Source organism: Astatotilapia calliptera, chromosome 2 (assembly GCF_900246225.1).
Source record: "Astatotilapia calliptera chromosome 2, fAstCal1.2, whole genome shotgun sequence".
NCBI lineage: Eukaryota > Metazoa > Chordata > Actinopteri > Cichliformes > Cichlidae > Astatotilapia > Astatotilapia calliptera.
In genome coordinates this window covers 35,775,596-35,796,721 of record NC_039303.1, presented here as the reverse complement: position 1 = coordinate 35,796,721, position 21,126 = coordinate 35,775,596, and the positions used below count along the sequence as shown (strand labels likewise).

Below are 21,126 nucleotides of genomic sequence, written 5' to 3'. Positions count from 1 at the left end.
ATGTGGAGTTTGGAATATTTAGTAACTATCTGACAGCTCCTGTGTTTTGAACACATGTACAGAACTTCTTTATTGTTGCGGCCAACCATCTGGTTATATGCCACCTATAGTCATCCTCCCCACACACCTGGGACTCCAACTAGTGTGGCAGCTTGAATGTGTGCAAGCCCTCCAGGGCCCATCAGTCCACATGCAGTGCCCAGAGGAAACATGTGACATGTGGCATAATTGAGTCAGCCAGCAAATGCTGTTGCAGAAATCAGCCTAGTGATGCCACTACTCAGTGCCCAGTGGGAGAGCTCTGAGCCGTATAGATGGTTTTAGAAAAAAAAATATGCCTGTTTCATATTATAGAGGGCACTGTTTTTATGTTTAAATTGATATAGCACAAGGCCCTTGGGACTAGGGTAAAGACAGCTAAGGCACTGACCAAAATGGCCGGGATCTCCTTGTTGAGAATTTGAGGTACTGAAATGAGAGATTCAAGAGGCCGTGTGGAAAATGTGGAGGTTGAAAAGAACACTTTGGTGCCAAAAAGCAGCCTCCTCATGGCTCAGTTTGCTCTCTGTCTATGGGGCATTGTTTCCTCGTATTTTCATTTATTTATTTATTTCCTCCTCCTCAGATCCTTTGTTCGTGCCACATAGGAAATGAAGGATGATTTCTTTGTTGGTTACTGGCCCTGCACTGTATATTGGATTTGTTGTTTTTTAACTCATTAATATTTTTTTTTGCGTCTGTTTTCTTTGAGGAATTCAGACGTTCTGGCATGACATAAGAGAGAGAGATAGATAGATATTAGTAATTATTTTTAGTTACTAGTACACAGTGTACAGTAGTACAGTAAAATAAAAATAATTTCATTATTTAATTACTTTGTAGAACAGTCATTTATTACTTTTGGCTTTTTCAGTAGTGCTATTGCGTTCTTCCTAATTACTTGTAATTGTTAATAAAGGTACCTTCCTGGCAAAGATTAAACTAAAACACTATCCATTAAAATATTGAAATAAAGTGGGATTTTCTCTTATGACATTAACTTAACTGCAAGTATGTATGAGGGTTGTGCCTTGTGTAAAACACTTAAAACACAGCCACTAATGAATTGGCTAACATCCTCTTCCTAAATGCATTTATGAATTCTCAAGTCCCACGTCTCACCCTTTCTGTTGGCATGTGCACACTCGTGTATTATATTGCAAGTTAAAGTGCTGTGTCCTACAGCCTCCTGAAGGATCACGCTATTATTTTGACAGAAAATCAAACCATAATACTTTGTGTAGCATTTGTATTATAGGTACAGCGTTTTACCAGTAGTAAACAACTGCATCCCAAATGTCATGTGCGTCCTTGAAAGCACTTGAGTTAGGCAGGTGCCTTTAGCATTCCTTCTTCTGGCTGCCCAGGAGATGTTGCTTCTTTGAGTCTTTCTTCAAATATGCAAGCCTGCGCTGAGGGAGCAGATTGTTTGTTCTAGATTTCCTGGGAGACTCCCACCTTGGGCTTAAACTGAGCAGTTGTGATGATTAGCAACAAAGTGTGCTGCCTCTCATAAACCACTGGGGGAGAGCGAAGGATCTAAGGAATCTTCTTTCTCATGTTGCTGCATTTTTATTCTGAAGTCTCTCCTGTACTGTAATTACAGTTTAACAGATTTAGGTGGACACAGGTGTTAAAGTTGTCTGACAGTGCACCTGAAATCCACCACAGAGGCTTGTTTTGTATGAATAAAGTAGAATTACGTTCAGTATTAGCAAATTCTCTGTGAAATCTCACAGCCAACTAAGTTATTAGGTACTGGTCTTATTATTTTGGACTTTTTGGACATTTGATAATTGTGATAGTGCTGTCTACCGTTATGCTATTTTTTCCCAGCTTCAATAACATAGTTGAGACAAACATTAACCTCCTAAGGCCCGAACTCTTCCATGGCAGCATTTTTAATTTCTCTTTGATATTTGGGCATATTGGGGCCCGATGAATGTAAAAACAAAGAATTACCAGATTTTTTCTTTTTATCTTATTTTTGTTTTTAAGAAAAATCAGAGCCACAAATGAGGATATTCATTTAAAATGTTGATAGAACAGTAGCAGCATAACGTCCTCGTAAGTGGATCTCAGGCCCTTGTAGAGCAAAATTGAGTATTTTAGTCTAATTAACCCAAAATGTGATGTCCACATATGTGGACGCAGGTCCCAGGAGGTTAAAATGCTTTGATCATGAGCAGATTTCTTCTTTCTGAAACACATCTGAGCATTTAAAGTCCAGCAGGTGATAAATTCATAAAAATAATTCATCATGACATTTAAAGAGTTTAGTTTGCCAAACAAAGTAGAAAAAAGGAGTAGCATGTGTATGATTCTGTCCCCTGCAGGCTCATGTTTTTAGACAAATTGGGTGTTACTGCAGCACTGTTATTGTGGTGTTTCCCCAGTGTGCAGACTCAATAATCTGTCCATTATGAAAACATAGGGTCTCTTCATTCTTAGACAAATTCGTCTATTGTGTTCAGTCACAGACTTAATACTATTTTTTGGGATTTGTGGGGGCTAACACAATTATCTTCCTGGCTCTAGGAAGTTAACAGGCAGGGCCTAAGGGAAGGAGCGGTGCTTATCAACCATCTACCCACTGTCACAATGACAAAAGTGTTGGCACATGCAAATGAAGATAGGAAAGTTGTCTGCAAGACTTTCCTCTGATGCTGCAGATGATTATATTGCCTATTATGTAGTTCCACTTTTATGTTTAAGGTTGCTAACATCAATCAGTTCTGCCTATCACCAACCTTATATGACATATGTTAAGGACTGCAGAAAGCAATGCATTCAAATCAGTTCCACTGTAGAGTTTCCATGTATTGCTGCTTATGTGTATAAAATGGCAAAACCATGCACATTTGTGAACATTTTTACCTATTGAAGGTTTATTTATTTAATGTAACACATTTAGAATCGGTGTGACTGTTTCGTATATATTCAGTCATTTATTTTAGGTTTTCACATTAAGTGTAGAATACATCACAGGCTGATCAGTTAGATTACCTGCCAAATGTTTCAGCAGTAGCTGATTTGCTTTTGCCTTTTGTCTAGAGAAAAAAGATGCAGGACCAAAATACTACTTTCCGGGTACTGAAGCAATGGTTTTTAATTGGTTTATGCCATCTGTTGGCATCTAACGCATGTTGTCCTATACGCTTACTTTTAATATGCATTGAGATTCTAATGTATGTAAATTAATTATTTTTCTATGTTTTGAGAAATGGTGGAAAAATGTTGTTTAATGTCATTCAATTCTTGCTTTTATATAATGGTGATTGCAGTTAGCTTCAAAATTGAGCTTAATAGTATGCTCTTGTCCCCAAAATGAGTATTTCTTATGTTATGTATCTATATATCTACGTATGTAATATTTCTTTTTTTTTTCTTGCAGCAAGAAAAGACCTGAAGGATGAAAATGTAGAAAAAGTGCCACAATTTAAGAAAAAGGCAAAAGAGCTTCGTATCTTGGATGCCAAGACTGCACAGAATCTTTGTAAGTAGATGCAGTTATTTGTCCTACAGAAATGAACCATAACCATAACTGAATGTTCTTCCTCAGTAAGGATGGTGTTTTGTTGAGTTTTTTTAATTGGTATGTAGTGTTTTATTTGCGTCCAAGCCTTTTGATTTGTAAAGCACATTTTTGTTAGAACTGAATACTGAAATTACATGTAGGTGTTTAAAATCACTTGTGGCCGCGAGTAGCCTGTTTACCTAGTACAGGTGTATTAAGTCACCTTCCAGGCTTCTTCTTATTTTGCTCTTCAGTTAACATGCAAATGATCTAGAAAAAACAGACAGAACTCCTACTCCTTCTTCTTAAATAGTGTGTGTGCTTGTTAGCATATCTGCCTGTCTGAAAGATTTGGTATAATATAGCTCAGAGTGACAATATAGATCATAACACCTCAACAAATATGAATGTCACATGTTAAGATTATGCCAGTCAGTTGGTGCTTGCTTGTGTAGGCTCTCTCTAGGTACTCCGAGACATGTGTGTTGGGCCGTAGGTGTGAGTGTGAATGAATTGTATGACCAGCAATCAATCTAGAGTGTCTCCTACCTTTTGCCCCATAACTCTCAAAATAGGCTCCAGTCCCATGATGAAATACAAGTGGTTAAAAAATGGATTAATGTTTAGATTGCAGTCCACTCATTTGTTTACATGTGTCTTTTACACTGTTGTTATTTAAGCAGAAAGGGTGAGAATTGTAAACAAGTGATGACATATTCCATAAATAGAGATGTGATAAATTACTTAAATTTGCTAAATATTGAGCACAAGTTTGAAACACAGAAGCCTGTTTGCTGCATTTGTATGATTCTGTCATTGCATCCTTGTATGGGCTGTGACAATGTTGATAAGATAGGTGTCACTGCCATCTTTTATTATATAACAAGCAGATGGGCTTTGAATTTGACAGGAGGCAAAAATAAGAGTGTAGAAAACCTCACCTTCAGGAGGGAAATGGGTTGGAAGCATGTTGTTGTATTTAGTTATGCAGCTCTCCTGAGCCGCGTTGACACATACTACAGCATCATAGATCATATTCTGTGCGTGCCTCTGAGTTCCCTTTACAGTTTTGATGTTTAGTAGTTTTGAAGGTCCGGTGACTGAGATATGTAGGTAGTTGTAATGTAAATACCATGTTATGTATTGTGGTATAGCAATCATGCGTACCAAAGTCTGATCATTTGAACTTATATTAAGCTTAATGTTGGCTTTTGACTTTAGGGTCAGCCCAAATTAGAGAAGTTAACTTTTTGATTATTTGAATGTACATATGAACCTTGTTTAAGAATCATGAAAAGCTGAAAGCTAGTAAATTCAAATTTCAATGAAAAACTAACATATGTTCTTTAACATTTCATATTGCAAATATTTTAAATACAAGAGAGAAGTTGACCAAAGTTAAATTACTACTTAATGTTTAAGAAAATTGTTCATTACAGTGGCCTGCTATTGTACTGAATGTATACATCACACCTTGCAATAATGGTCTTAAGACTTAAATGGTGTTGCATAGACATTTTTTGGGGGGGTTGCAGTTAATGTATAGAAGCTTTGACATAGTGTAGCCCTAAAATCTTAAACTATATATATATATATATATATATATATATATATATATATATATATATATATATATATATATATATATATATATATATATATATATATATATATATATATATATATATATATATATACTCTCTCTTCAAAGTTCTTTTCAACTTTTCCTTACAGTACTTGTCGTCTATCGGTCTTGTGCCGGTATTTAGCCTTAGATGGATATATATATATATATATATATATATATATATATATATATATATATATATATATATATTAGGGGTGCAACGATACACAAAATTCACGGTTCGGTTCGATACTTTGGTGTCACGGTTCGGTATTTTTTCGATACAAAAAAATGTTCATGAATATATATTTTAACTCAAAACTACAGTTTTTAGATTTAATGTTGCTGAAACAACAAAATAATAAAAAAAAAAGGTAAATGGTAAATGGACTGGTTCTTATATAGCGCTTTTCTACTCTTCTGAGCACTCAAAGTGCTTTATATAAATCTATCTGATCGAGAAATCACTCATCTTTGGAAAAGAGAGTTTATTACAGAGAATATGCTGGCCTGAAACTGAATTTAATAAACTCATAAAGCCAACGTAAACAGATTTTTAAAAATAAGGCTTACACTTAGTTAGCTTACTAATAATAATTACAGTAGCTTGTCAAGACAATGTACTACAGTTCATATGAATTTTAATCTTATTCAGTATGTCAGGTGCTTCAAGAGTAGTAAATCTCCTACTCAATATACTTCCCCAACTGGAACAAAAAAGTACTCGGCACAATGCTTTTCTCTCTTTTATCACTTTTCTCTGCCGCTGTTTTTTTTTTTTTTTTTACACAGCTTGTGCACAATGTAGCAGCTGTATAAAGAGAATTAATAAATGGAAAACCGACATAAAATGCATACTTAATTTAAAATTAGCAAATAAAGCTGGATTACACGGGCAAGAAAATATTAAAATATAAAAAAATATAAAAAAATATATATTTTATATATAATGTTTAAGAATTCATGTATTAAAACGGGATGATATATGTACCAACTGGTTTCTCAGTGAAGAGTTCCTGCAATTCTGCTTAGAACTAGAAACCATTGAAAACCAATTGTTTCCACAAAAAGAATTAATGCACAAACAGAATTCCAACGCATTTCAGAAAGTAAACTTGCAGGGCAGCATGCCACCTGTTTTCACTTCCATTGGAGATATTTAGGTTTTGTCAGAGTCTGGTGTGCTATATTCACTACTTTTTTTTACTATACATGCAATTTTAACATCTTCATGTGCACTTTGTCTCTATTCTTGCTGGAGAAGAGAGTTGAGAGATTTAAGTCCAGAGGGACACTTAGAGGTGGGGTCTGCCTCAGTGAGAGAGTGTTGTGAGAGGAGATACAAACCCTGCGTTCTTGTATTTCCTGAAAGAGAAAAAGGACTGAAAAAAAACTCAGCATAGAGCTACGATACTTAATAAATTTATTAGACCACCTTTCATAAAAACCAAGAAAACACAGATATTTAAAAAATCTGTCAAAAATGAGTTTAAAGCTAAAAATCATATTGTTACTTATTAGACAAACAGAATTCATGTTTATATTGCTCAAATTAATTTATCGAGCATAACGTTCAACTATTCAAACTATTTTTTTCTTTTCAGGAAAATAAATAACTTCAATTTGACGCCTTAATAAAAAAATAATGATGTGTGTTTCCCTTTTTTATATTTTTTTGAAAAACTACATTTGAAAATTCATGGATAACAACAGTAATTATATCACAGCATTAAAAATGTCATGTTGATTAAAGTGCTTCCACATGCTGGCAGATTAACCGTTACAGAAACATAAAATGATTTTGATAATTACCAATGCTATTCATTTAGAGCAGCTATGCCATAAACCGTACATTGCGTGGTCTACTACATTTGCTGTTGTATCTCTATAGATGTAGTATCACTTATAGTATCGCTTTCTATCCCTTTTCAACAGTACAGAAAATGGAACATAAGAATCAGATGTTTGATTCCCGTATCAGTAATGCAGTAATGCAAAGCTCCTTTGTATACAAACTAAAACGAAAAATACACCTCAGTGCACCTGGAAAAACACATACATACTAATCCTCATGGGGGAATGTGCAGGTGCAATTTTCTGCTAAATTGTGCACCAAAACGGCATTGTGCTGCTGAATCTCATCAACACACCTACACCTACACCATCACAGGAAATAAGAACCAGGTGCAAGCTGATAGCACCAAATGTTGGATTTTCAGCCTGGAACTTTTTTTTTTGCCTTCCCATCTACGTTTCTCTCACTTTGAATCTCCAATGTGTCCTAGTATCCAATACATATGACCTATGAAGGGCGACTCTTAAGAGAACTCAGTACTGAATATCCAGCTGTAGGTCTATTGAAGAGGCAATACAAAGCAAAGACAATGTGCTTTATATGACAAAAAATGTTGAGCTGAGGAAAGGTAGGTATATTATGTAGTGAAACCAGAAAATGATGCTAGATGTTATGGGACTAAAGCTCTACAACACTATATCGTAAATCAAAGTGATAGCAACGGCGTGTTATGCTTTGACTGACTTAAACGCAGTAAATACTCTGTATATTAAGTAGCAGTAGACTATGAAGAGCTGAAAAAAGGACGCACTCCTTCTCTGTTGCACGTCACATACAGACATCAGGTCCCAGTGCTTCAGTAGTTAAGCAGCTGTTGAGTGACTCTCCTCCAACTCATTACCAAACCTCCATGTGTGACTTCCACCTGGATACACCATCAGCTCCACTTTTCAATGTAGCCACCCCACCTGGAGTGTGAAACAGCCATGAGGCTTTGCCCTGATGCAAATTCACTGGGCACCTTTGTATCCACCCTTACAAAAGCATGTAGCTGTTCACATGACACAAACACTCCTACAGCTAATTAAAAATATTCTCATTATTAGTATTGTTATTATCACCTGTCACTCTTTTACGTGTTGTTGTTAAATCTTGATTTTTCTTTCCTGTCCAGCTTTTGTGACACAGACTATCCAGTCGAAAGGCTTAAAATGCATTAGTTTTTCCAAGTGGAAAGTTAGGTCTGTGGTCATTTTGTGCTGAAATGTCTCTTTGAAGCCTGCAGTCTAATAAAAAAGGGAGAGGAAATGACTCTTTTCTGTCTACATCACAACAGCAATTTTCTTGGGCTCGTTCCGCCTGCCTTATGAAGAGATCCGGGACATTGTGCTCCAGGTAGACGAGGAGAGACTGAGTGAATCACTCATCCAGGTAAGACTGATACTCAGTGTGGTGCGTAAGTACCCCCCTTCCCCCCATTTTTCCTTTCTTTTTTACCCTTCTCTGTTACTTTGCAGTTTCTAAAAAATGTGTGAACTTTGTGTGTGTGGAGACCTGGTGTTTTTTTTTTGCACAAGTCAGTCGTCTCATTTTCATGTGGACCATAGAGACCCACCCTTTATCCTATTACAATGGATGGAGAAGGTGAAGGCTTGGCAAAGTCTCCTCAACTCCACCCCCATCTCGTCTTGTCTTTGTTTTAAACCGTGATTAATGAGCTTTCTAAAGGCTACTTGTTTTTTTCTATTTTATTTTTCACTGTCTCAAAAAAAAACCATTAATTGAAAACAAGGTGGATGCACTTGAGGTGAAGATGCATCACTGTGCAGCCTGAGCCTCAATCTGCACTAACATTTCTTGCACTGTCCTTGTGAGTAAAGCAGCATGTTGGCTTTTATTACTGTTTTATTTCTGCAGTAGGAGGTGTGTACCCTAGGGGTGAGTAGCAAATAGAACATTTGATTTCAGTATAATCTTGGCAGTGATACACTGCTTTCTGTGCATGAGTGTGTACAGAAGTCTTTCCCCCCCCCCCCCCCCTTTTCTTTACTTGACAACCAGGAGTGGACATTGTTGAAGTGGCTGCTGATTTCAAGCTTAGGTCCAGAGAAAGGGGGAAAAGTTCCCACTAGCTCGAAGGGTGTCCTGTGGTGTCTGGCATTGGGACAGTTGATCTATTGGGTCCTGTGGTTGTGAGGTGGGCTTCTTTGGATTGCGTTTGCTCTGACACATCCTGTAGATGCTCAGTCAGATCAGTGTCATGTGTTCCTCAAGTCATTCCTGGCCAATGAGCTGGATCACACTGCTTTTGTGTTAAAGTTCTAGTGTGGTCTCAGAATGCAGCTGTGGTGTGGAGGTGGGTGATTACTTGGTTTGCACCAATGTTTAGTAAGGGAGCACATGTGCCAACATAACGCCCACATAATTCCCAGGAAAAAACTTCCCCAGTATAGCTGTGCAAAGTAACAATGTGATTAATGTTATTCAATTCACTTGAAAGTGGTCTTAATGTTGCTTCTGGTTGGTATATTGTATATACCAGTATATATCCTTTACCACCAAAACTTGCACGATTTGTACATCAACTAATGTAAATCCTGCAAAATCAACCCTTAAACTGACTAGGTGAAAGTACAGCCATAGGGTGTGTATGAGAGGACACACATCCCTCCTCTTTGGGGCGGAAGTATGTTAAAGTACTAACACATTGCCAGTACACACAGCACCACATATGATGTGATGAACAAATCGTGGCTGAATGTAGCAAAAATACACCAATGAGAAATGTCTCAGGGTTAGTCATATGTAGCTTTTTCAGCATTCAAACAGCTAGAAAGAGGTTTTTTATTGTCCCCATTTACTTTCTCCATTTTACTCTTTATTCAATGTGAAGCAGGACAGTGGGGTTTCTAACAAAAAGGCTCAACGGGGCTTAGGAGAATGAGCGTATGACTCAGTAAGAGCATCTGAAAACCAAGCTAATGTCATGAAATCTAGGGGGAGCCAGGGTGACCAACCGGGTTAACTTATTGGTACAGAAGGGGCACACATCTGGCATGTATGTCACTGCTGGTTAAATAACGGTCTGCATGGTCTGAAGTAGAAAGTTCAGGCGGAACAGTTTGGATAGCATCCCAGTTATTAACAATTCTTTCTTCTGTTAATTCACCTGCTGTTATGCTAATGTTATATAATGTCTCTTTTGAATTTGCTTTGAATTAATTAAATTATGATTCTCTTACATTAGAGGTTTACTAGCCTTTATATATGGTGTATAAATAGAATTTGAGTGGGTGACAATGCATACATATTCTATTATTGTGGAATATAAGCTTTTAACTAAATCCAATGCAATTGTTTAATGCATGGATATAACACTGATGCATTCTCATTTTATGAGAATGAAGTTCATTTTAAATATTAAGGTTGAGGTATTAAAAATCAGTTTGAACCCACAGACAGCTCAAAGCGCATGTCATGTAGTGGTTAAAATGTGAAGCTCGAGGACTTATTAAACTGTGTTTGACTGAAAGCACGATTTGCTGCAAATGGTACATTGCAATAATGTTTGGCAAGAGAGGGAAGCAAAACAAATGCGTAAATTTTTATTTACATGAAAATGTTGCTAATTGTATACTTAGATAACCATCCTACTGAAATATGAATGAGGTGATTATAAAGCAAAAGCGTGCAGAAATGAGCTCGCAAATTAAACGAGGCAGCAAGCAACACATGCCCAACAAATACAATTATAGCTATAGTTGAAACTATGCAGAGGCGCTGAAGGGAAGCAAAAAGACTCCCTGCTGGGTGACACAGTCCTGAGTGTGGGCTCCATCTGCACAGTGCTTATCCACATTCATTATGCTGATTAATCATTCCTCACCACCCACTTTCAGCCACACGCCAATCACCATTTATCTTTTGGACAGATGCACACACATAAAATAAAGCAAGGACGCTTTCAAAAGTAAATGAGTAACAACAACAACAACAACAATAAAAACATTATTAGTAAACTTTCTTCATCGTATTCTTCATCTTCACCTTCTGCTCCTTGCTCTTCTTAGCAAAAGTGTACATGCTATTGGTTTTACACCAGTCATTTACTGTTACTGAACTACAATCAAAATGTGCAATGGAAATTTTTAGTGTTTTTTTTTTTCATTCAAAAATTGCCACGTTGAAAAATTCATTTGGCAATTAGACAAAGAGTGCCTGTATTTGTGGTGAAGAAGAGGAGACATGAACAATTCCTCCTTTTTAACTGGCTGTGCAGTTTTCGTTATGAAACGAAAATAACCAAGTTCAAATGTCTGTTCAACAATTGGAATCAACCAGATAAGTTTAAAGAATGGTGAAAATGGAAAGAATCAGGGAAGCAAGAGGTGTTCATAATCCATCTAAAACCCTGTAACTCAATCTTATTACCTTCCTTCTCAGTCGACATGTCTAATGTAATGATTTGTCAGCAGAATGTGGCAGTACGCTGGCCTTGAAGTACCCCTACAATGTGTCACCCTGGCAGAGCGGATAGATAGGAGTTGATTGGCTCTCCTTATTCTGCATTAGGGCCCATCAACGCCTCGGAGATGATATACACATCCCTGAATGTTAGCAGACAGTCCTGGATCTCCCCATTCATCCATGCCCCACACGAATGCTTGCACCCTTATTTTCATCTCCATGCACCCAGCATGCAAACATAAGTACGGCACATGCAAATGGATAGACGGTGTCAGTTATCCCCTCTGTTTTCTAGTCCCTGTAAAACTGCATTATGCATCATCTAACCAATAAATGTGTGCACAGTCCTCAAACACACACACACACACACACATTTGCATTCTGTCATGCCCTCTTTTCTTTGTCTGTGCTCTTTGTTTGACTACAATAGACATAGTGCTGGTGGTCATTTTGTAAATCAGGTCAGCTTCATCAAATTTTAAAAGACAGAGTCACCACACTACCATATAGATTATAACAGTGTGGACAATGACAAACAACAATACCAGTTGGCTCAGTGAAAGCAGGTTGAGTCTCAGAAAGCATTGCAAAGGTCTGCTTTTAAAAGAGCTGACATCCTGACAAAGCTATTCATTGCTTTTATTGGTGGCAGGAGAAGCAGCAAGGGAAGGGTCCTGTAGACCTTTTTTGTGTGTGAAAGAGTCAGGCACATGTGGGCTTCAGGGCCAGGTTCTATTGTGTTTGCATTTAGTTTTGGCACTGCAAGACTACGAGACCTAAGCAGCACTCTGGCTAAGAACACATCTTCCACACTTGCATTATTTCAATCATTTTTGTGGATATGTGCCCATGAGCCTACTGTTACTGATTTAAACTGTTGCCTTTGGTGTTTTTATCTGTCCAAAAGTACCCAACAGCCTCTTTGCCCCAGAGGGGGGAAGGCTTAACTGGCATAATGATGGTATTTGGTCCCATGCCCTTACGGTTCATGCCAAAGGAACACAAGGAGGCCAAACAATGCCCAGATTATTAATAAGCACTTGTAAACTTGAATAGTTTATAGTGCAATCAACTGGTACACATGCAGGGAGTTATTAGCTCATAACCTTTCTCTGTTAGAGTAGTTGTCACTGGAGAATTGCAAAAGAAGTTAAAGTTGCTGACAATGTTGCCATTATTGTATTAAACAGGGTTTGCATTCTCAAAGAGAAACTGTGTCCAACGGCTTATTTAAATTATTTTTTACTTACAGTAGGACGGATTAAGAGGTGTTGGTTTTTAGGAATTTAGATTAATGCTTAGCAAGGATACTCTCCAAGCACTCTCTCAGCTCGTTCTTTTGTCTTGCCACTTTTTTCCTTATTATTCTTGTACAATGTTTCTGCTGGACTACCTTGCATTCCCTCATTGCTTAATTGGCACATCTTGGGAAATAGTTCTTTGCGATTACAGTTTATAAATTCTTAAGCTGTCTACAATGCATGTATACCCTCTTCTAATGCTCCCCCGGGCAAATATAAGCTTTTTTAGGTCTAATCAGCTTTTCTCCTTCCATCAAGCAAAAACAGCCCGTGGTTCTTCATGCTGTATACATAGTTGGAGATCACAGCCCTTGTGATGTCCAATTATGCTCCATTTCTAATTTAACCATTTCATATTAAAGCGCATCACTACATTGACCTCAGTAGGTGAGAGCAAACATGTAATCATAAAGACTATATTTAAATTAGGCAATTTTAGTCTGGGAATTCATAAATGCAATATGCAATATATGCAGTATTTTGCATCATCATCCTTTGTCTTTTAATAGATATCAGGTCGATTGCTGCAGTTATTTTTGAGAACTTGCCTCCACTTTGCATCCTGGGTATTTCAGTTTCTTCTCTTTCTTTAGCCAATCCAACTCGCTAAATGAAGTTAAAAGAGGGCATATGTAGTAGGGGCTTAATCATGCTGCAGCATCAATCTTGGATTCACCAAATTATAAATAAAAGTCTTAAAATTCAGATAATTATTTCTCTCTCTCTATTTTACCCCATCTGCATTGAGAATTAAACTTTAGGCTTCTGGAGAGCAGCTCTTTTCTCGGTCTCTACTAAGAACACACCACGTGATCTAGCTTTTTGAAATGAGGGAGTCATCACTAAATGTTTTAGTACGCCCAGTTTTTGGTGCGTGTGGTAAGCTAACTCTCGTCAGCGGATGATATGGCCCTAGGGGCTTGTTTTGCAGAATATCAGAGTGGCTCCTTAATGTTTAATGTCTGCCAATGTATTTTATATTACCCCATCTTCTTTTCAAAAGGAAAGGCTAATGACTAACACTGCACCGCTGCTATTCATTTGTAATTAGTATTGCCCTATGTTGTGTGCAAATGCACTAGTAAAAATATCAAAGAATTGCATAATAGTGGCCATTAGCTTGCATTTAAACTTAGCATATCCTAATTGAGTCAGTGTATGCATATCACTTTTATTACTCATTGGTTGACATACCAGCGCTTTTAGGTAAATAGTGGGACATTTCTTTATTCCTTTTTATGCTTTTTATATAAGCAGAAAATTGTTACATACATTGCACTCAACTCCTGATTTAGTGCAGAAAAAATGAAAATGATACAATGCTGCAATATCAACAGGAACAGACCAATAGCCTGTATGTATTACACCTTCTTTTTCAAGTACAGCACTTATTTAAATAAATATTTCCCCAGTCTGACCTATTCTGACCCTGCTGTGATATCCTGTACATGAAAACAGGAAAAGCAGTCTCCGCTATCAGTTTATAGCATTTCTTTAGTCCCTGTTTTGCTCATTGCATTGTAGGTTTTTGAAAATATGTTTTCATTTTCAAAGTGAAAGCAAAGTGTCTAACAGCCCTAAGATAACAGCAGATATCCTGACTTCATGTTTCCTTTGATGGCTTTTTTCTTTTTTTTGGGATCTTCTATGCCTTACTTCTCTGGGGAAAGAAATGCGCTGATGTGTAACATGTATACGTAGAAATTTAAATAATTTAGGGCTCTTAATATTTTTCTGATTCTCAAAGAGTGATGATTATGTGGCTGTCATTTCATCAATATCAGTTCACATTATCAGTGAAGACAATTTAAAGTGGCAGGCTGAATAATCGGTCGCTAACGTGGCTAATAAATGCTGCATAAAAATGATGATTACTTCAGTTCAATCAGCTATGTGAACACAAATGGATAATTGATGCTTCACAAATACGATATACCTTTCACATAAATGTAATATTTACTTTGAAGCTCAATTTATATGTAAAGCTAATGATAATAATAAAGGTTCTTCACTGGCAATGGCAATTTTAAAGGCGTATCAACTTACTGCATCATATACAGTCCTAATACACACTGACTAGTTGGTCTCCCAGTAAACACAAGTGTTGTCAGCTTTTGGCTTTTCACTACATCCCTTCACTTCGCCATGGCAACAACCTTTCCACCAGGTCTCACAGGAGTCTTCGGAACTAGCCTTGCTTGTTATTATTGTTTATCTCTCTTGTCAATCACCCAGATCACCACCATGCTCATCCATATGCATGGCCCTATGCAGTTGCTCATTGGCTGCTGGGTCTTGCAGTGCCCATGCCAGTCTTTGTTCGCTGCTGTAACAGGTGATTGTAGCAGACTGGCACATTGTTGGGCATCATTTTCATGGTGTAAAAGTGCACATGTGGGGCATGGTGATAAGTATGGGCCTGTTGGATTAGAGCTTAAGCAGGAGAAACGAGCCCCCATGGGCTTAATTGTGGTTTATTTTGGCACACAGCACATAACTCTACTCTGCATCAAATGCCAATTTAACAATGAAATGTGAAATACATTATGCAGACTTGGGAGGGCTGGAAAAATAAGACAGGAAAGGAGAGGAGGTATTGAATAAACAAAGTAAAGGCAAGGAGAAAGAGAAATCAGGCTTGATTTGGTGCTATATCAAAATGTGTTTTAGAAGTGATGGCCAGCACCCAAGGTACTGCATGTACTTTTCACTGATCATCACCAAGCTGCTGATCTGTAACCACAGGGTCCTGGCCAGGTACTCTGTCCTAAGGTTGAATATTGATTAAAGGAAAAAACACACAGGCACAGACACACACACCTACACACGCAGTAGGAAGTCCATTCACAATGCACCACAGCAGTTAAATTTTGATTATGTGCGGTCCATTCAGCTCCTTCTCTGGCGTACCGGGTGCTGTATTTCCTTAACCAAGTAAAAATTTGTTTTCTGTTTTCACTTTCCAATTCGGTGTCTTTGTTACTGTGACAGATGGCACATCATTCAAAGAAACCCTCTCAGAAGGCAGACTCCATAAACAAATTAATTTCTATTACTGTTTTGCATGCATGCTCTGTTCTTACGTGATTGACAGTCGCCTCATATATGCTCTGTATTAGTAAGACTATATGAGACATGGCAAAAGAAAAATGGATACAAATGAGTGACAATTTCAGTGCAGCTGAGTAAAGTTCACCCTGCTATCTCCACCTTGGCAAGTTTGTTTCTTAGCAAATGATTTGAATATATTTTCCCCTGGTATTCTTAAAACAATATGAACATCATAGAGGAGTGATAATAGTTGAATACATGTTTTAAAGCAAAGTTTATTGTCAGTTATTTATGAAAAAGTTTCATTTGTAAGTCCTAACGGCTCGCACCTATTCAAGTGAGAACGGATGCACTTTAATCTCTTGCTTTCACTGCTTTGTGTGTGTGTGTTGCTTGTTTCTGTCTCTTTTGCCACCTCTCTGTTTTAATTTTTCTTTTTGTGTGTGTAAACTTGTACTTGCTTTCTTACCCTCACTCTTAATCGCACTTCACACCTTCCATCATAAATACAAGTGCTCAGGTATGCATGTTTAACAAAAAATCCTCATATTTTATCCTAAAAGGCAAATTTAATGTCACACTAAGTCTGTCAGCTTTTCCAGCCCCAACCCTGAAATTAATCCCTCCCCACATCTCTCCCAACCTGTTTTCTTCTCTCTGTGTGTTTGTCTTTTTCTCTTAGACTGCATTTCCCATTTAGTTTAATGCGATTTTAGAATCTGCCACACTCAGTTCGTTGCCTGTCAGTCTGTCACTGTCGCTTTGCTCACAGTGAGATTTGACGTGTTTATGTCGTTTGGCAGGATGTAGATTGTCTAAACTATGCAGCTGTAAGACTGATGTTCTTTGTTTAACATGTTTACCTCCGAGACATGATTTGCCATTTCTTTCTGCTGCTTGTTCTTATTTTTAACCTGTACGTCGCTCCTGTAGTGTCAGATTTAATTGTGGAAAGTTTTCTAAGATATTTTTAAAAAGCATAAAAGTAATTGTAAATGCATTCGATATGATTTGAAATATAACAATAGTTTATTTGAGATTTGTAAACCTAATTTTTTTGTAGTGCTGAATATTTCCAAGCCAAATTTGTGTTGCAGTGTACTTTATTTCGTTGATTGTTTTTCAGTCAAAAGTGCCCCCGTTTGCATAAACAAAAACACAACTTGATAGCCTTTGTTCCATGTATTCAGTTTACAGTAATAGTAACCTTTTGTTTGAGATTGATGTCGTCTACGCCCACAGAGCATTGTGCAAAGTTGCTTTTTTCTTTCTTTTGACTATTAAGCTTAGTTTGAGAAAAAAAACAAAAAAAAGAAACTTTTGAAATTGCCCAAGTCTTTCTTTTTAGACTGTCAGGGGGGCTGGTTTAAGAAGTAAGGTTTGCAGAAAGCTGAGAAGTCTTTGCATCTGTTGATTATTTTGTTATTGATTCAACCCAAAGTCTTCACTGATTTGCCATGAGCCAGGTAAAAAGCCCGCTGAGGTGTCACGGCAGATAAGTGGCAGTCCCATGTTGTTCTCATCACAAGTGTGGGAATAATAGCAAATGTTTCTCTGTCTTCAAAAACTGAGGAGAAAATCAATTAAAAGGAGAAAATCACATCTGTCAAACACATGGCAGGCATGGCTTGTCTTCTGTCTTTGTTATAAACCTTCCATATGCTCTTTAAAAAGGGGCACAATTTACTCAGATCATATTTTAGACATCAGATAACGCTTTCTCGTTTCTCCTTTATTTAACCCAACTTAATAAAGAGTTTATTGCTCTGAGAAAAGTTCCATCGATTGGCGTATCTCTAATATCGCTGATTGTATCTCAAGGGTTCTTGGGCTTCTTTATCATTTTGACTTTACTTTTGGGAATATGCTGCTCAGAGCTCTGGTATGAGTTGTAGTATTATTGTACTTACAAGTCCAAGTCAATGAAATTTGATGATGATATACACCATATATACATATATGTATTTAGCAGATACAGTAAGCACTGTCACTGTAGCCTGAATGTCAGTGTTTTTCTTAAGCACTACATCACCAATCCTTTTTTTAACCGCATGCAAGCATTTAAACTGTTTGTTAAAGTTTATAGTTATTGCATACCCAGTACTGCCCATTAAGTTGTTCTACCTTGGCGTGTGAGTGCTGAATGCTATGAAACTGTGAATTGACAGCAGCAGAGATCAAAGTGTTGAAGTAAAAGCCCTACAGACACTGTCATCCTCTGCAAATGTTTAGTGAACCGAAACCTGTATCTCATTACTTTTACACTCTTCTTTACCCTCTCAGCTGCTTCCAATCCCCACCTTGACAGTCTGAGTACTAATAGTGAAATTATTCCTACATATATCTACATATATATATATCTATATATATATATATATATGTAAAAGAAAAACAAAACAAAAAAAACTAAATCCCCTCCGGCCCTGCGGACAGTCTTTATCCCCTTTATCAAGCTCGGCTCCTCTACCAGATGCCTGGGAGCATAAGGGTCCTGGTCAGTATCTAGGAATGTTCCTAGGAATGTGCTTTTCTGGACAGAGAACAAGAGAGCAGAGATGTCCTTCACGGGATGTGCTGGAGCCACTTTTCCAGGTTGGGGTTCACTGCCCCAAGTGCTCCAATTACCTTCACATTCCCACACCTTCTATAGCTCCACTCTAAGTCTCAGTATTTGTTTCCTTCTTCCTGATGTGGTATCGTTACATCTATTACTACGGCCTTCTTCTTCCACTTGTCCACCACTACTCAGGTTGGCTAGCCATCACCAGTTTATCCACATGTAACTGAAAGGCCCACCTGATCCTAGCTCAGTCATTCTCAACCACTCGAGAGGTTTGACTTCGGGACATCCAGGCAGGCTTTTTTGTCTTTATGTCAGTGGCTTCCACCTCCTCCTTTGGCCAGCTTATTAAGCCAACTTATCTCATATCTGGCGCACGTAGGTGTGGATTGTCCAGATCTTGTTATTCCTATTCAGTTGGATCCTCAGGACTTGCCGTACTCTTTTGGTAGTACACTCCCCTCAGTAGGACTATGTTCCCTCTCCCATCCGTTCCCTTCACATCTAACTACACTTCTTTAGTCTGAATGACATTCCATTGTTGTTGCTGTAGATCCTGGGGGTGTGGATCGAGTCGTGTTCACTTCTGGCATACAACTTGTATGCCATGTTGCTGCGATCTGTTTTTAGATGCATTAGCCACTGAGTGTTGCAGTTATGTGTTGCATCCTTCTTAAACTGTATTCTTTCTAATAGAATACTGCTTAAAATAACCCTGCATTTCGTTAGCAAAATAAATTAAATGAGTCAGGTTGTGCGGAAGTATGTGATGCTTTATTTTATTTTCTTTCCTTTTTTAAACATTTATAGTATTTATGGAGCAATAAAGTAAAATAGACAATCAAGCAGCAGGGTATGCTTTCGGACATTCCCTTCTTGTGACTGACACATAACTGCTGTGTGGATTTGCACTGTGTCCTTAAGTTCCCACTTTCATCGTTGTTTTATGTTTTAGTTTTTTTAAGCAAGACATGAAAAACTAAAATCCTCAGCTATGCAAATCCAAACAGTTTTCAAACTGACAGGTGGCCATGTTGTCTTTTTAATATAACGTGTAGACAATGACATTGCCAGTTTTCTACTCATATCAATAGTTTCTTCACTACGTTTCGCATAAAACATCTTACGACAAATGCGTATACAGTTGCTACACACATTTCACCTACACCTGCTTTCTTTTTTGAGGATTTAGCATGAACAACATGCTGTTGTTGCTTCATGTTTCGCCGTGTCTTGGCACATGTGCTGATACGTAGCGCCTTCATCTTCGCCCAAGGCGGTAAATGAATGTGTAGTTTTGCTAGCATACTTGCAGTAATCTCTCCTAGACTGCTGTGTGTGTCTGGTGGCCTGTGGTGAGGAGTCTGGCCCAGCGTCATCACCCAGACTCCCACATTGCTACACATATGGTGCTGCCTTTGTGTCAATTGTACTCTATGGGGTTTCTGATAATTAACAAGATGACAGACAAATGAAATGACAAGCACAAGGTGGATTAGATTTTCCACTACCTTGTCTTCTTGCTTTGTTTTTCATTTAGTTGCATTCAACTTCCATATTTTGAATGTTTTAGATTAATTTCACTTTTTTCGCAAGGTGCTCATAATGTAACTGCAGTTTCTACTTTGCAAATGGCAAATTTAACAGACATTTTCTGTTAAAGTTTATATATGTAATGCCTGGTCTTGGATTTACATGCTGTGTAAAAGTGCCGCATCAGTTTTGAAAGGTACAAACATTATTATAAATGGACTGGAATACATTTATCAACAAGGACTGCCAAGGATACTTTTCCTTCATGTCTCTTCTGTGCCAGACCAGACTCATGGAAATGGAAAGACATTGTGAAAGACTTACATTATGAGTGTGAAGACATATCCCTAATTATTTGCCAGAGAATAATCTAAATGATTTGTCACAGTATTAGCTGTAGCTATTGCAACAAATGAACAGTTTTCCTCTATATTACCGTTGTTTTATTCAGAGCCAACTCTACAATGTCAGACAGCACTGTTACTAATCCGACTGCTAATATTATCTTTTAGAGTTCACGAGAAGAACTTTATTCACAGCTTATTTTGTTCTGAGTTTATCTACCAGGAGAGTGTAGATAGTTTTTAGATTTTTGGAATTTTATTGCATACAGAAAAAGCCCATTCGGTTCAGTGAAACATGGATCATAAATGGATGTCACACATGAATTTTGGATAGTAATAGCATTCCAGCTGTACCTAAGCGGTCTAAACGGCTGCATTACTAAACATATTTGGATAGAACTCCTCGGAACACTTTAGCATGATCCGAAGTTTTCCCAGTCATTATTAACTTCAGCATGATCCTTAAAATTACAATTGCACCAAGATTTTGTTGTTGTTGCTCTGTTTTTTTGTTGTTTTTTTTCATATCCTAAAAAAATATTTATGTTCCTGTTGACATGATCAAAAGCCTTCATTATAAAAGCACCATTGCTTGCTGCAGACCTTAATTGGGGCTTTGGCAAAAGCAAAAAACATTTGATTTAATGGCTTCATCCCAAACAGGACTGCATGGCTTGCATTATAGCTCACTTTTTATATTGCTGAATTCCCTGAGGGAAGGACAGAGATGTCATCATTAGTGGGAAGTAGACTCTGGCTGTGTTGTCTGTGATGACTGCTGAGGTCTATAGCATGGTCAGCCAGGCCTGTGGCCCAGTAGCTGTGTCTGCTCTCTGTTTTCCCTGTCTAGGCTTCCATCTGGCCACGTGATCCTGCGCCAGTCTGCTCCTGC

The 21,126-nt window shown here is 37.7% G+C and overlaps 1 protein-coding gene across 4 annotated transcripts in view; it reads left to right on the top strand.

Annotated features, from left to right (window-relative positions):
- Positions 1–21,126, top strand: part of diaph2 (diaphanous-related formin 2) — a 356,357-nt gene that overhangs the window by 194,977 nt on the left and 140,254 nt on the right. For all 4 annotated transcript variants that reach the window (XM_026146176.1, XM_026146184.1, XM_026146200.1 and 1 more), the window contains exons 21-22: positions 3,434–3,535; positions 8,315–8,409. In XM_026146176.1, coding sequence (XP_026001961.1) covers positions 3,434–3,535; positions 8,315–8,409 — 197 coding nt within the window. The remainder of the gene's footprint in view (positions 1–3,433; positions 3,536–8,314; positions 8,410–21,126) is intronic.